This window comes from Phoxinus phoxinus (genome assembly GCF_949152265.1).
Source record: "Phoxinus phoxinus genome assembly, chromosome: 2".
NCBI classification, from domain to species: domain Eukaryota; kingdom Metazoa; phylum Chordata; class Actinopteri; order Cypriniformes; family Leuciscidae; genus Phoxinus; species Phoxinus phoxinus.
In genome coordinates this window covers 37010102-37023904 of record NC_136877.1, presented here as the reverse complement: position 1 = coordinate 37023904, position 13803 = coordinate 37010102, and the positions used below count along the sequence as shown (strand labels likewise).

Sequence of the window (13803 nt, the reverse complement as noted above, 5' to 3'; positions counted from 1 at the left end):
AATGTATTTGTCATTGAATCGATTCAAGAGATTCATTCAAAAACGCTGATTCATCCAGTAATGAAACAAGTGATTCACTGCTGTTCACACGCTGCTCCTGCTCGCGGTGTGAACGCACTCATTAATGACCAGCCGATCAATCGGTGCATCTCAAGTAGAAATGATTAAACACTGACTGAAAAGCAATTATTCTAAACTAATGATCAGTAGTATAGACTTTTATGACATTTTACTGGTATTGATTAATGTGACATGCAGGCCTAGTCAGTCTGTGCATGGGTTATAGATGCCCATCCATCATCTCGGTGATGCTGAAATCAGTCTCGACAGCAGACGTGCCTGGAGTGGCTATAGGTGTTACTGTTTTTACTGTGTGACATTTTTGGCTTGTCTACCAGTTTCTGGTGTGCGAGTCATTCGAATTTAATCAGCCGTGTCACAGTGTGAGATCATGACAAGCTTGAGAAAGAAAGCTAAACCTGTTTACATTTCTCTGTAAACTTGTGTTGAGAAAATAATGGGTTTCTTTTGATTTTTACAGGACATTTATTGTGCTGTCTTACTGAATCACTAACTGTTCAAGTTAAAGAGAGCAGAGAAATGATGTTGCAGTGAATGGATGCCTCAACGTTTTTCTTTTTCTTCCAGTATTATGAGTATTTCTGCCTGCGGTATGGGTTACGTCCAGTGGTTTGGTGATGACAGTAAACGGCAGCCCCGGCTGGCTGACTATTTGGTCTCAAGTTAGGTTCTTTTATTAAACCAGAATATTTAAAGCGTACTATGACTTAATGTTTTATAATACTACATAATTCATATGCCCTAAAGAATCAGTTTGACCGGTCCTCTTAAGAGAATGTTTTATCCTTCTATCCTCTCTTCTCCACTTTATTTGAACTCATTATGCTATCTATATGGTATATCGTATGCGTTTACCATCTGTTTACAATATCGAAACAGTTTGGCTGTCTGTAACTTTTCAGCAAGCTTGCTTAGCTGTGAAGATAAGCCGTTTTTAAGACTTGCTTATTTACACTTGGCAAGGACGCTTTCAACCGAGACAGCGGAAGATCTTTTATCAAGATCATCTGCTCTAATGTGGAACACAAAATGATTGTTGTCACTTTCACAGTCTGCGGTCGGAGACCACATGTGCTAGCAGCGCTACAAACAGACAAACTTCCTCTTCCTTTAGGGGCAAATTTTTCTGAAAACCACAAGGATCACAGGTTACAGTCAAGGTGTGCTTTCACTCTTGCAACACTGAAATTTATGTTAACGGATGCTGTCCTCATAATACTCCCTTCTCTTGGAAACATTTCAGAACATTTCAATCGACTTTTTGGGTTCACATTGTTCTATATATGTTTTAAGATCTCTGCAACATTACTCACTTCCTGCCCTGAGTGTCTTAGTTTTAACACTTAACTTTGTCCTGATGGAGGATATCTCCTGAGGCTAAACTTTGACAAGCATAGCTGATGAACCATGGAACAAAAGATTGTACTCCTAGCTTTATGTCAGGAGGTGACAGTAGGGCATTGAAGTAAAATGGACTGCAGCCATCAGATCGGTTTTCACTTTCCCTGGATCCTGTGAGTGACACTGTCTCAGTTTGCCTTTGAGTTCCTCCGACTCCTAGAGCCATTGGAGAAAACACAAATGGATAGTGTTTTACACAGGGGCTTTATTTACGTCCCGCATTGAAGAACTCTTCGGATTTGTAATTCATTGCTTGCTGAGTTTGGACAGATGAGATGTTGCTCTGTGGCGTGGTGTGTGGTCTCCGTTGTTTAAAATGTTCTTGTGAATTTTCTGTGATGTAATAATAATGAGTGTTCTGGGGCCTCATTTATAAAACTTTGCATAGATTTCATCCTACAAGTATGTGTACACACCAACTGATTTTTTTCATTACATGCACAGGATTTTATTTATTAGACCATACGTGTACATCTAGTCTGCTTTGTTATAAATCCCATATACGCACAAGCTTCAACCATCTTCTTCAAAATGACCATAAATTAAACTTAACAACAGTAGTTTTATGCAAAACATATTCTGCATATAATTTACACATTCTGTGCATACTGCCATTCAGGCATGTGATACTTCCTACTATGAAAACTGATGATGCAGACTGTGAAGAATGCTGAATGTCATGAACATTTGTAACACTTGTAAAGGATGTAACACTGCAAAACATATTTTTCTTAATCAGTATCTTTGTCTTGTCTAGTTAAAATATCTAAACATCCTTTAAACAAGTTCAGTTTACCTGAGAAGCAACACTGTACGAGATGTTAAGGAATTTCTCTTGAACAGAAGTATTACTGATACCCAGTTTAAAAATAAAAAGTTAACATTCAACTGCATAATCGGGCTAATTTGTTTGGCTTTTCCCTCATTTTTTATACTTTCAGGTATTGTTTACTCCTCTCAGTCTCAAATATCATATTTTTTCTTAGTGTTTACTTCTTTTTTGCCCATTTAATGTGGCAAAGATTCTAATCAATTTCTTTGTGCTTGAACCTAACTAGCACTTGTATACACTCCATTATGCCTGTCAGACTCATTCTGTTTTGGTAAATGGTACTGTGAGCTTCCAGATGTTTCCTTGACAGTGAAATATGACCTGAAATGGGTGAGTCAGCTTGGTTTGATGGTGAATCAAACCGATGGCAGCAAATATGTGACTTGAGGGATTTCCTATTGAGGGTATAGGAACACTATAGGAACAGTGTTTGGTGGAAATTGTTGTGGCAGGAGGGAAACCCTTTAATCCTCTAATACAGTTCATAATTAACCTCTGACTTTGTAGTTGTGCATTAAATATGATCTATTTTTTTGTATTCGGGAGGTGTTTCTCAATTTGTCCTAGTGCTTGAATCTACTTGAATTCTGAACCACTGTGTAGACATTTACTTCTTTCTTAAAAGCATATGTTGTGTATGCATGTCCCTATAGCATGTGATGCTGTTGTCCCTACCAGGTTTTTACAAGCTTGACTAGCAAGATAAACCTGGGACGACCGACCAGCTTAATCAGCTAAGCTTTGGATCTTTGGTCTGGAAACCCATGTTGGTTTAGCTGCTCGTGGAGAAGAAATCCTCTGTTAATGCTTATCTTTAAGATATTTGTTGAGCCTTCAGGTGTATATTGAAAGTATGTTTGCCCCTATTCTCAAAGATGTATTAATGAATTCCCCCCAAGGATAAACATTGTTTTTTTTTAACTTTAGACAAAAGGCAAGCCTGAAACTTCAACCAAATCTGTCATTTTTTAGTCTTTTTTTCTGTCATTTAAAGTCTTTGCTCTTCCTTTGATATCAACTGCTCTTTCTTCTAGCTGTCAGCAGTATAGCAGCGGGTCTAGTTACACATTTTCCCCTTCTCTCGCTCTTTCCTCACCTCTTTCTCTTCATTCACTCGTCTCTCCATGCTGCTCATGTTTCTATTGGAGATGCTGCTCAGATTGCATCATCAGTCTTAATTAGGATCTCCTGTGAAAGCCTCTGGAGCTAATTCATTTTCTGCCTCATTCTCGTTTTCTTACTTGTGATGTTCTGTTGCTTTTTGTTGCTCTTCCAAATCCTTGCAGGAGCTCATTGGCATGACAACTGCTTTACCTCCAACATATCAGCTGTAGCTCACAAAAGAGACACCCAGACATATAGACTAAACCATGTAGCCTGTGCTGATATGTTGATCCAGGATACTGATTCATTGTCCCCTTGACCCACAGTGGCATCGGTTGCTGTTCTTTGTCACCAAAACCCTTGTGCACCCTCCCAGCTTGCAGCAAACCTAATAGTCTTCACATTTTTTTTCCAGCTGAGCTAATAAAAAGGGGGCTTTTGTATGAGTAGTGTTTTATGAGGAGCCTATGCCTCTGTTTCTTGCCCCAATATATTCTAATGCACAAGTCGGCAGTTCCCAAAGCCACAGGCCCCACCCGTAAACTTCCTCAGGGTTTGAATAGTGGCATAGGAGTGTGTGTGTTTTTTAGTTCCACAGTTTAGTGCTCTTGCATTGGAAATCTATGGGGGAAGAATAAATGTTAATGCACCAGAATAAATGTTAAAATAAGTATAGGCTCAAAGACTTTAAACATTATACATGTTAACATTTGACTACAGAGATAGCCTAAAATCTTTTACTGATATTTGTCTATGCAAAGTTAGGGCCAATATAGGGTTGCCACCCGTCCCTTAAAATACGGAATCGTCCCGTATTTACAAGTAAGATGATGCGTCCCGTATCAAATCAATAAGGGACGTGATTTGTCCCGTATTTTACATTAGGCCCACATATAGTTGAATAAAAACATAAGGATTTTGCAGTATGGATAATAATAGCAAATATAAAGAAATCAATTTCTTAGTAGAGAAGCTCATTGCGTGATTGCATTTTAGCGTCTTTGTTTCTATAGCGACTGAGTCTCGTGAACATGCGCTGTAAACCTGCACGTTTTTTAACCCCTCGTGCGCTGTTCGGGTCCTCGACCCCAAATGACGTTTGCTGAAATAAATAAAACATATTTGTCCAAATGATGTGAGACTTTGCACGGTTGACAACACTTTCTACATCTACAAAAAAAATTAAATAAATTTGAATAATATCTGTTTTTTATGTTAGTGTGGGGGAAAAAAGTCACACTTGTGTTGTTTCAACAAAATGTCATTTTGAAACATAAAAGTTTTTTTTTAGGATTTATAGTTTCAGGAGGATTTATTATATTTTTTTTACTTTAGGCTATATAAATAAATATTTTTTAAACAAAAACAGTAAAAAAAAAAAAAGTTAAATTCACTTTATAAAAGACCCACATTTCTAACGTTCATGGATATAGATAATTTGACATGGTTTAGTGTAAGATTTTTGCTCATCTTTTGGAAAATGCTGTTTTAAAAGTAAAGAAATTATCACTTTAGTAGATGGCTGCAGAGCTACACCATTTGCTATTTGACTAAAATACATATTTTCAATAGCTTTTAGTTGGATTCATATCTACATATTATGAAATCACAATTATAACAATAAAAATGACTTTGTCAAAGTTGAGCATTTGTGGGGGGGGGGGGGGGGGGGGGGTGAATGGGTGTCCCTTATTTTGCCACACTAAAGGTGGCAACCCTAGGCCAATATATCGTTTTTTTGTTGTTGTTTTTTTCCTTTCATGAACATGTAAAGTCAAGAAACGATGTAACTTTTGCACAAGGATATAACTGGATATAAGTGTATAACTGTGAATGTACTTAAATTGTAAACCATATTATTATGTTTTCCTGGATTTTTCTTTTTGGCTCAGACAGATGACATGCTCAGTTGTCTTATAGGTCAGAAAGAGGTCTGTTTTTACAAATATAATAAATCTAAGCCTTGTTCACCAAAGCCTTACACTTTGTACATACACAAACACAAGTTCGACTCCCCTTTGATGTAGGGCTGTAACTCTTTTCTCACGGCCGATGAGAGATGCTGGCTGCTCTGGCAGAAGGCTTTTGACCTGGAACCTCCTTCTTAGTAACCCTGCCTGTACTCTTTTAAGTAAATACAGCCCTGTGTGTGGGAGTGTGTGAAAGGAAGAACACTTGTAAATTAAAGCTGCACTTGGTTGTCATGGTGTGGTCTGGATTGTTCAACAATATTAATGTTATTGGCCCTGTTGCAATGACATGTTGACAGAGAGAGTTCTTTTTCTCTCGTTTTGCTCTCTCTGCTCCTGTATGTCTTTGTCACCTACTGAATGTATATGTATACTGCTTTTCAGAGCAAATTATAGTGCACATTTTTTGTCCTATCTGTAATTTTATCCCAAATTACATTAACATTGCAATTCTTACTTGAACAGACCACTTCTATATTTTTTTTTTCTTCATGAAATTAAAAATGTTAGCTTCTCTTGAAAATGGTATTATGGTTTTGAAAAACTTTATGAATAATTAAACATTAGTATATTTCTAAGAACTTTTTAAAGAGAGATTTTATTTTGACGGATCTGTTTACTCTTCTTGCTCTTGCTTCACAGAAAACCACCATGTTGATGTGGATCATGGCTTCCTGATCAGATCTTCCTGACTACTATCTTCTCTATCCCTGGACTCATCATTGGCTCAGTGATGAACCACACACCTAGCCCCCACATGACAGAGGCCGCCAAGTCTGGGGCAGGCTTGTTGTGCGGCCTGGGCCCGGATCGAGTGCGCTCCCCGGACAGCTTGACCCACACACCCAGCCCGTCAGGGGGAACGCCCAGTTCAAGCCCTCCTCTGCTGCTGTCTCCAGGGCTGGGCTGTGATGGCACTGGGGACTGGGAGAGCCGCGAGGAGCTGCGTCTGCGCGAGCTGGAGGAGGCTCGGGCACGAGCAGCTCAGATGGAGAAGACAATGCGCTGGTGGTCGGACTGTACGGCCAACTGGAGGGAGAAGTGGAGTAAGGTGCGGGCCGAACGCAACAGGGCACGGGATGAGGTTAGGCAGTTGAGACAGCGTCTGGACGCCCTTACCAAAGAGCTGACAGGGGCACGACGGGAGCGCCAGGAACTGGCGGCGGAAAATGAACAACTGCGTCTGGAAGCCCAAAGGGTCCGAACTGAACAGAACTCCCCAGAGAATGCTTCCACTGCACCAGCATCCAACTCCTCAACTGCCTCCACCCACTCCAACCAGCCAAGGGAACCAGAAATCAAGCATGAAAACCAGGACGAGGAGAGCGTGAGAGATGGGCCAGGCTCTCCAGAGCAGGAACCTGTGAGAGATGTAGGCACTGACAAACTAGACAGGCAGAAGGTGAGTATTCCTCACTCGGAAAGATGTAAAGCTAAATATTTTCAGAAAGCTGATTATTTCCCCAGCTGGCCACTCAAAATCAACTACATAGATCGAAACAGAATGCAGGGGTGTTTTCTCAGAGGAACAAAGGACTAGGTAGAAAAAAGCAATTTCAGTTATTCGGTTGGAGGAAGATTTGTGCACTAACCAAAACCACAGAGAACCATACTTAAGTTCACAAGAACCGTATGCCATATCACCTTAATAAGGAGATTCTTATACGGTTTGCAGGTGCGCACCCGAGATTGGAAGGAACATCATCCAAACAAACCAAACTCTGATGTCAAATGAACCCGGTGCACACCAAAAGTGCGTTGTATTATGTCAAATCAGTTGTATACCAGAATAACACTTGAGAAAAAATTAGAATAAAACAATTTAAACCCAGATGCTCAAACCACATGACAGCCTTATAGAATAACCAAGGCTGTTGACCTTAATACAGGTAGACAATTGTAAATGGGTCAGCCACAGACCTGGTTCAGTGCACCTCCCTGTGATTTCTTTACCTGACTCTGTGCTTTTTGCTTGTGTGCTGGTTTAAATTTTTTCTTGCTTTCTATTATTAGAAACACAACCCCCCATGGGGCCACAGCCGGGGGTACCGCACCAGTTCCCACTACCCAGAAAACCCTTTTTCATTCCTAGACTCGTTAAAGCATGTCCGTTATTTCCTTAGTGTTTTTAACTAATCTTTAAAAAGAATTACCCCTCAAACAAAATGTTCACCTCTTTTTTTGGTTCGCAAAGACGACACACCAGCACAACACAACAAAAATAAATGTCACTAGTGTCAAATTGACCTTCAGAGTTTCGAGCATGATGGATGTATATTTCTGCACTGAAATCAACAGGGGGTAGCCTAGATAGCTCAAGAGTCTCTCTGATTCCTGTAAACGGTGACAATTACCTGCTGAGTACAAAACTGTTTTTTTTTTTTTTTTTTCAGCAGAGACCTTTTCTGAAGTAGGATCAGGCACCCTCATTCAATCTTAGCTAAGTAAACAAATACTAGTTAGCTTAGTCTGATTCTCACTGGATTGTTTGATGCATCCCATTTCCTGATCTGTTTCCACACAGGCATGCTGAGTGCTTCCACATGTGGAACTCTATGATCTCTATTTGTATGCGTTTGGTTCCCCCTGGTGGTAGGGAGGTGTCATTGCACTTTTAGTGCAATTACTGAACTGTGGCCTTTCTGGGATCGTAGGAAGTTGGCAGCATGTTTAGTGTCTCATGTCTGTATCCTGGGGCCCATGGCTTTGATATGTAATCCCTACTGTGTGTAGGAAAGAGAAAGGATGGTGCACTGAACTGTAAAGCCGTTTTTTATTACTCCAAAGAGCTTGTGAATTTCATCCATGCACAAAGGAAATAAATGAAAGGTGCAATGTGATATTTGTTATGTGGATGACAGGGAAAATGCCTCTTCTGTGGTTTGGTTTAATAAGGAGAAAACAAAAGCATGAAAGTCTTTGTTTTTGTTGTTGTTTATGTTTTCATTTTGTTTTCATTGTCTTGAAACATTGACTAAGACAGTGGTTCTCAGATGGTTTTGCTTCACAACCCAGGTTTTACTTTGGACATTGATTGGCAGTATCAGAATTGTTTATTGTACAAAAGTAAACTTAAAACTTTCTATTAGAACTTAATATAATTTTAAGTTAAAATATGACTCTCCTTGTTTATCCTTGTTTGTAAGAGAACTTGATTTCTGTGTTCTACTTTTTATTTTCGAGTATGAGGGCATGTCATGCAACCTCTCCATTTTGGCACCTTTTGAACAGCTGCCTGCAACCCTTTCTTTCTTTCTCTCTCTCTCAGGAGTTGGAGTTATTGGAGGCTCTTCTCAGGGTGAAGTCAGAGGCTCCAGACTCATGGGACGTTCGCAGTGCCAGTAGCTTGCGCTCAGTTCTCAGTCGGCAGGACCGGAGCAGACTGCTGTGGGAGGATCTGGCTTCCCTGGAGGAGGACTCCAGCAAGCTCAATGTTCTCCAGCTACGCCTGGATGAGTCACAGAAAGTCCTGCTGAAAGAAAGAGAGTAAGAGATCATTGTCCAGGTGGCAACAATGCATGCATCAAACAGACCGGAACTCAACAAATGAAATCAAAGGCCTTCAGAATCATGGAGCATGATTATATATGGTGCATGGAGCTGTACAATCATGTACAGCTTCTCATAACAATTACAGGGTTAACATAGATGTATCCTTCATTGCCAAGGATAACTGATAATAACAATAATTTCAATTAACCGCAGAATTGCACTGATCATAGACTAGTGAAGGATACATCTATGTTGACCTAAATTCACCTACTGGAGGCATCTCAGAAGACCAGATGTTTTGAGAACAATCTATTTAGATTTGCCTTCACCCTGTCATGATGATGTTGATGATCTGGCCTGTGCTATGCATGTCAAGCTCTCTCTCTCTCTCTCTCTCTCTCTCTCTCTCTCTCTCTCTCTCTCTCTCTCTCTCTCTCTCTCTCTCTCTCTCTCTCTCTCTCTCTCTCTCTCTCTCTCTCTCTCTCTCTCTCTCTCTCTCAGGGATAAACACACACTGATTAAGAACATTGAGAAGCTGGAGGCAGAGCTGAGCCAATGGAAACTCAAATATGAGGAACTGAACAAGAGCAAACAGGAGGCTGTAAAACAGGTGAGGAACATAAGCAACATTTTTAACACTTCAACTTGTGTGCATATTCGGGTTGAATGATATGTAGAATATTCTTCATATGTTTGCAATTCTTTTTCTGGTGATATAAAGTCAAGCAACATTATGAGCTTTCTTTGCAGTCATTTAGTGACAAATAGTGTGGAAAAATGTCTTGATTACTTTTAACTAAATTTATACTGTGCATTAAAGGGAGTACCTATTATGATATTTTAAAGTTTCTTAATGTTGTTTTGGAGTCTCCTACAACAGGTTTACATGCATCAAAGGTTAAAAAACAGTTTAATTTTCTCATAATATACATTTGCACATCACCAGATTTTCAATGATTCTCAAACGACTCGCCAAATGAATCAATCTCTCTAAATCCCTCCTTTCCGTGAGCTACTCTGCTCTGATTGGCCAGACAGCTCAGTCTGTTGTGATTGGTTTACCGTGTACACCATGCGTCGAAAACAAAAACTCCCATTGCCATAACAACGACAGCTCTGCGTGTCCTGAGGCTTCCTACACCGTAAACTAAACACAGTAACGAACAATGATGTCGATTTTACCATATCAATCCGAGCGCGAGTCTGATGATGAAACACTAGAAGACCTAGGCCTACTAGTTATTCAACCCGAACCTCCATCACAAGGACGACTCGAGCAGGACGTTTCAGTGATTCACTACTCGTTTGAGGTACATTATGAGATGTTGCAATTCCTCACCATCAGCATTAACAAGTGCATGTCCATCAACCGATTATTTTACTTGTACTAATTTATTTACAGAGTATGTTTCTAATATATTGCGGTGAACATGTGGAAACTGTATCAATAACAGTGCATGTATGCAATGTATACATTAGCCGAGCTCTAGCGTGAATGACTGATGTAACATAAACATTGGTAAAACAAATCTTGCTCCATGCTTAATCTTTCCTCAAACTAATGAGGACGACAGACAATCTGCATTAATAGACAGAGTTTTATGTAATAGTGGCCCACAGCTGATCAACAGAGGTATTTCAGTAAGACAGTGATAACATGAGTTGGCAGGAGACCTACACAATGTAAAACTCAAAACTAGTATTTTGAACACTGTCTTTCAAGAGCAAGCAGTTTGCGAATCCTGCATTGAACTCCGATATTTGAGAAGCAGTCATCAGTAAAATAAAGGTAACAGGAAAAGTTTAGGATTATACTGCTGTAGGATCATGGTAAAGATTCATTTTTAGCCACAGATTTTTCACATGCTCGTCCTTGGGCAGTGAAAAAAAAAGAAGTCTTTATCAGTCACATTGTAGAGCACAGCGTCTCCTCGACATGATGCTGTCCAGTGTCCACCGGAATCAGCTGCCGGTTTGAGGTTTAAGTTTCCCCGGTGTCTGCGCGCGCAATAAGTGGGCGGGCTAATGTTTCGTCTTGACGTCACGACGTAACGGCTTATGACTCGTTTGAAAAAAAAAAACATTTCATTGACTCAGAGTCGACTCTTACTTTTGAAAGACAATCATTTTATATATGGTGCACTTTCAGATTTAAAACTTTGCAGGATGTTTTCATTCACTTAGAGCTATATTACACACTACATGAAAGGTCATTTTCAAAAATCCATAATTGGGGCCCTTTAACACCTTGAATCTACTGATCAACAGTGACTGTTAGGTTGAAGTGATTTTTCTTTGTTTGAAATATAACATAAAAACATAAATATTGAGATATATATTGAATATTGTCAAAAGGTTGGGTGGAAAACATGTATATATTTTTTTCTTTGGCTAGATCGCCCCAACTCTACTGCATGTAATGTATTATGACCGTTATTCTTCAGCAACTTGCAATAGGTCACTATCAAAAGCCAAATAGTTTTGTAGCAGCTGTGGAACATTTAGTTTATTTGGCTTCATTGATTGATATTGGTATTTTAAGCAATTTATTTTTGCTTTTCGGGCATCAAGTCAAGACATAAATTGCTCAGCCTTAATTGTGAACATTTGTATTCTGGCTTCAATGCTGTGTTTCTTATTTGTGGATTGTATTTGATTTACAAGTAACAAATAAAGTAATGAAGCCAGAACATTAACACATGGTATTCTCATGAGGAACTGATCTCCAGCACTTTCGTGTTCAAAGAGCAAGAAATACTTTTCTCCAATTTTCCGCAATTTACAGTGAGATCTCTAATCAATAGGAGGAATGCATGGTCAGTGCACTGTTGTGTGGGCCTGTTCATCAAAACCCAGCACTTCACCTTCTGACTTTCAGATATCATATTCATCCTTATAAGTCACAGATCCTCCATGCATAGTCAGTCCTGCTTCAAATTCATAATAAAAAAGTGGACACAGTCAAAAAGTTGGACACACCTACTTGTTCTTCATTTTATTCTAAAATGTGGAAAATAATAATAAAGTCATAATCAATAAACTAAAAATAAATAAATAAAAAGAAACATAAGGTGTTTCCACTTGGTATGCTTTTTTTTAAGGCGTTCACATGTACACTGGCAACATTTTGGCTGCTTTTCCTACACTTAATTTTTTTTATTAAATTCATAATGTAGACCCAACTTGTATATTTTATATAAGCAAAAATGATACGTGTTAAACTCAATATTTTATAAGTACTATTATGCATATTATATTATACTATTGTATAACTGCATTTATTTTTTAAATTTGAATAATTGTATCCAAACTTTGACTGACATTGTACATAAGAATACCACCAGGGGGCAGTTGTTACCCATGAACGAGACAGTCTGGCATTGTTCATGAATGATAAGACTGCTGTTTAGGATTTCTTTCAGTCAGGCAATTTTTTGAAAGACAGCCTCACTGATGGGGCCCAGGGAAACTTTCACTCTCAATACAAGCCTTCCATAGAGAGAATAAGGGACTGATTCATCATCATACACCTAGACCTCGTCACAGGCATATAGTGGAGAGATGATGAGTAGGAAGAGAAGTGCTTCTCTTTTTAATAACCTCAACCTGTAAGGATGTGCATGAATACCATGAGATGATGAGTAGGAAGAGCGTGCACGCTACACTCAGTAGTTTAATAGATGAGCTGCCTGTCCCCAGCCCAGCTGTGTGAGCTCACGACCTGCAGCGAATGTTAATCGCTGCGTTTGAGTCACAGTATGCCGAGTGCGAGACGCTGTAGAAAGATCAGACTTTGACCATAGCGCCCCTCTCGCTTATTGGCAAATCTGCTAGACCGTATTGCCACAGAATGTCAGTACAAGTCGTATTAAATGAGTGCAGTTTCACAGAGTTTCATCAAATGTGAAATTAGTTTTAAAAACCAGACTCATTCACTATCAGAATGTTAAATCAGTTTGAATGTCCAATGACATCTTCAAAGCATTGCATAGTTTGGTGTAGTTAGGCTGTGTACTTTATTTGAGTACCATAGATGTTCTCCGACAAAGCAAGGGGGAAAAAGTTTTACTTCAGATCATAATTTCAGAGATGATCTTGAATGACACTGTTTGTTTTGCAGCTGAATTTTTTGAAGGAGGTGCATCAGGATGAGCTGGGCCGCATGTCTGAAGATCTGGAGGACGAGCTGGGAGCTCGCACCAGCATGGACAAGAAACTGGCAGAGCTCCGTACAGAGGTGAAACACGTGTACTTTTCCTGTGTCCTACCCATGCTGCATTGTTCTGCATGGGCCAGCCGGTTCGGTGTCACCCCAGGACTCACTGTGATCTACATCAAAGTTAAACACCCTCAGGGCTTTAAACATCCATGCGCTATCTCCCCTGCATTTCGACTAGCACGGCTCCAAACACCACATCCCTCTGTTAGTCAGGCTGGCGTAATGACAGAAGCTGCTCTAACACATTCCCAGCATGCAGCGTTATCAGCGGGGTGTTGCTGAGATGAACCTGGCAGGAGAGAGTGACATTTTGCACTTTGATGCGCTCCTTAAAGAGCGCTGCCACTCCTGTGTGTCGGCTCAGAATCCGCTGTGTCCCCTCATCTCCAAAATCCCATGGTGACCTCCCTTCATCTCTGCCCTCAGGAATCGAGGCAATTCACAGGCACTGCCTCGTCTAGGCAGTCAAATGACATTATAGAAATATTAATGACTAGTTGGTCTGGAAGAGTTTGGGGTATGAAAGTCAGCCAGCACTTAAGGTGAATCTAGGAGAAATGGTTTCCCATTAAACTGCTTTTAGCGGCAGGTCAGAACTGGGAAATCATGGAGAGCCCTTCACTTAGTTCAACAACATTCTGGGGTAATAGTAGTCCTGTGTGCTAATGCAGCATAAGCATTAGTCCTTCCTGATTATGGGTATA

The 13803-nt window shown here is 39.9% G+C and overlaps 1 protein-coding gene across 3 annotated transcripts in view; it reads left to right on the top strand.

Annotated features, from left to right (window-relative positions):
- ccdc102a (coiled-coil domain containing 102A) overlaps positions 1-13803 on the top strand; it is a 159959-nt gene that overhangs the window by 121263 nt on the left and 24893 nt on the right. For all 3 annotated transcript variants that reach the window (XM_079605018.1, XM_079605019.1, XM_079605020.1), the window contains exons 2-5: positions 6031-6790; positions 8657-8874; positions 9382-9490; positions 13001-13117. In XM_079605018.1, the coding sequence (XP_079461144.1) occupies positions 6122-6790; positions 8657-8874; positions 9382-9490; positions 13001-13117 (1113 nt within the window). In that variant the 5' untranslated portion in view covers positions 6031-6121. The remainder of the gene's footprint in view (positions 1-6030; positions 6791-8656; positions 8875-9381; positions 9491-13000; positions 13118-13803) is intronic.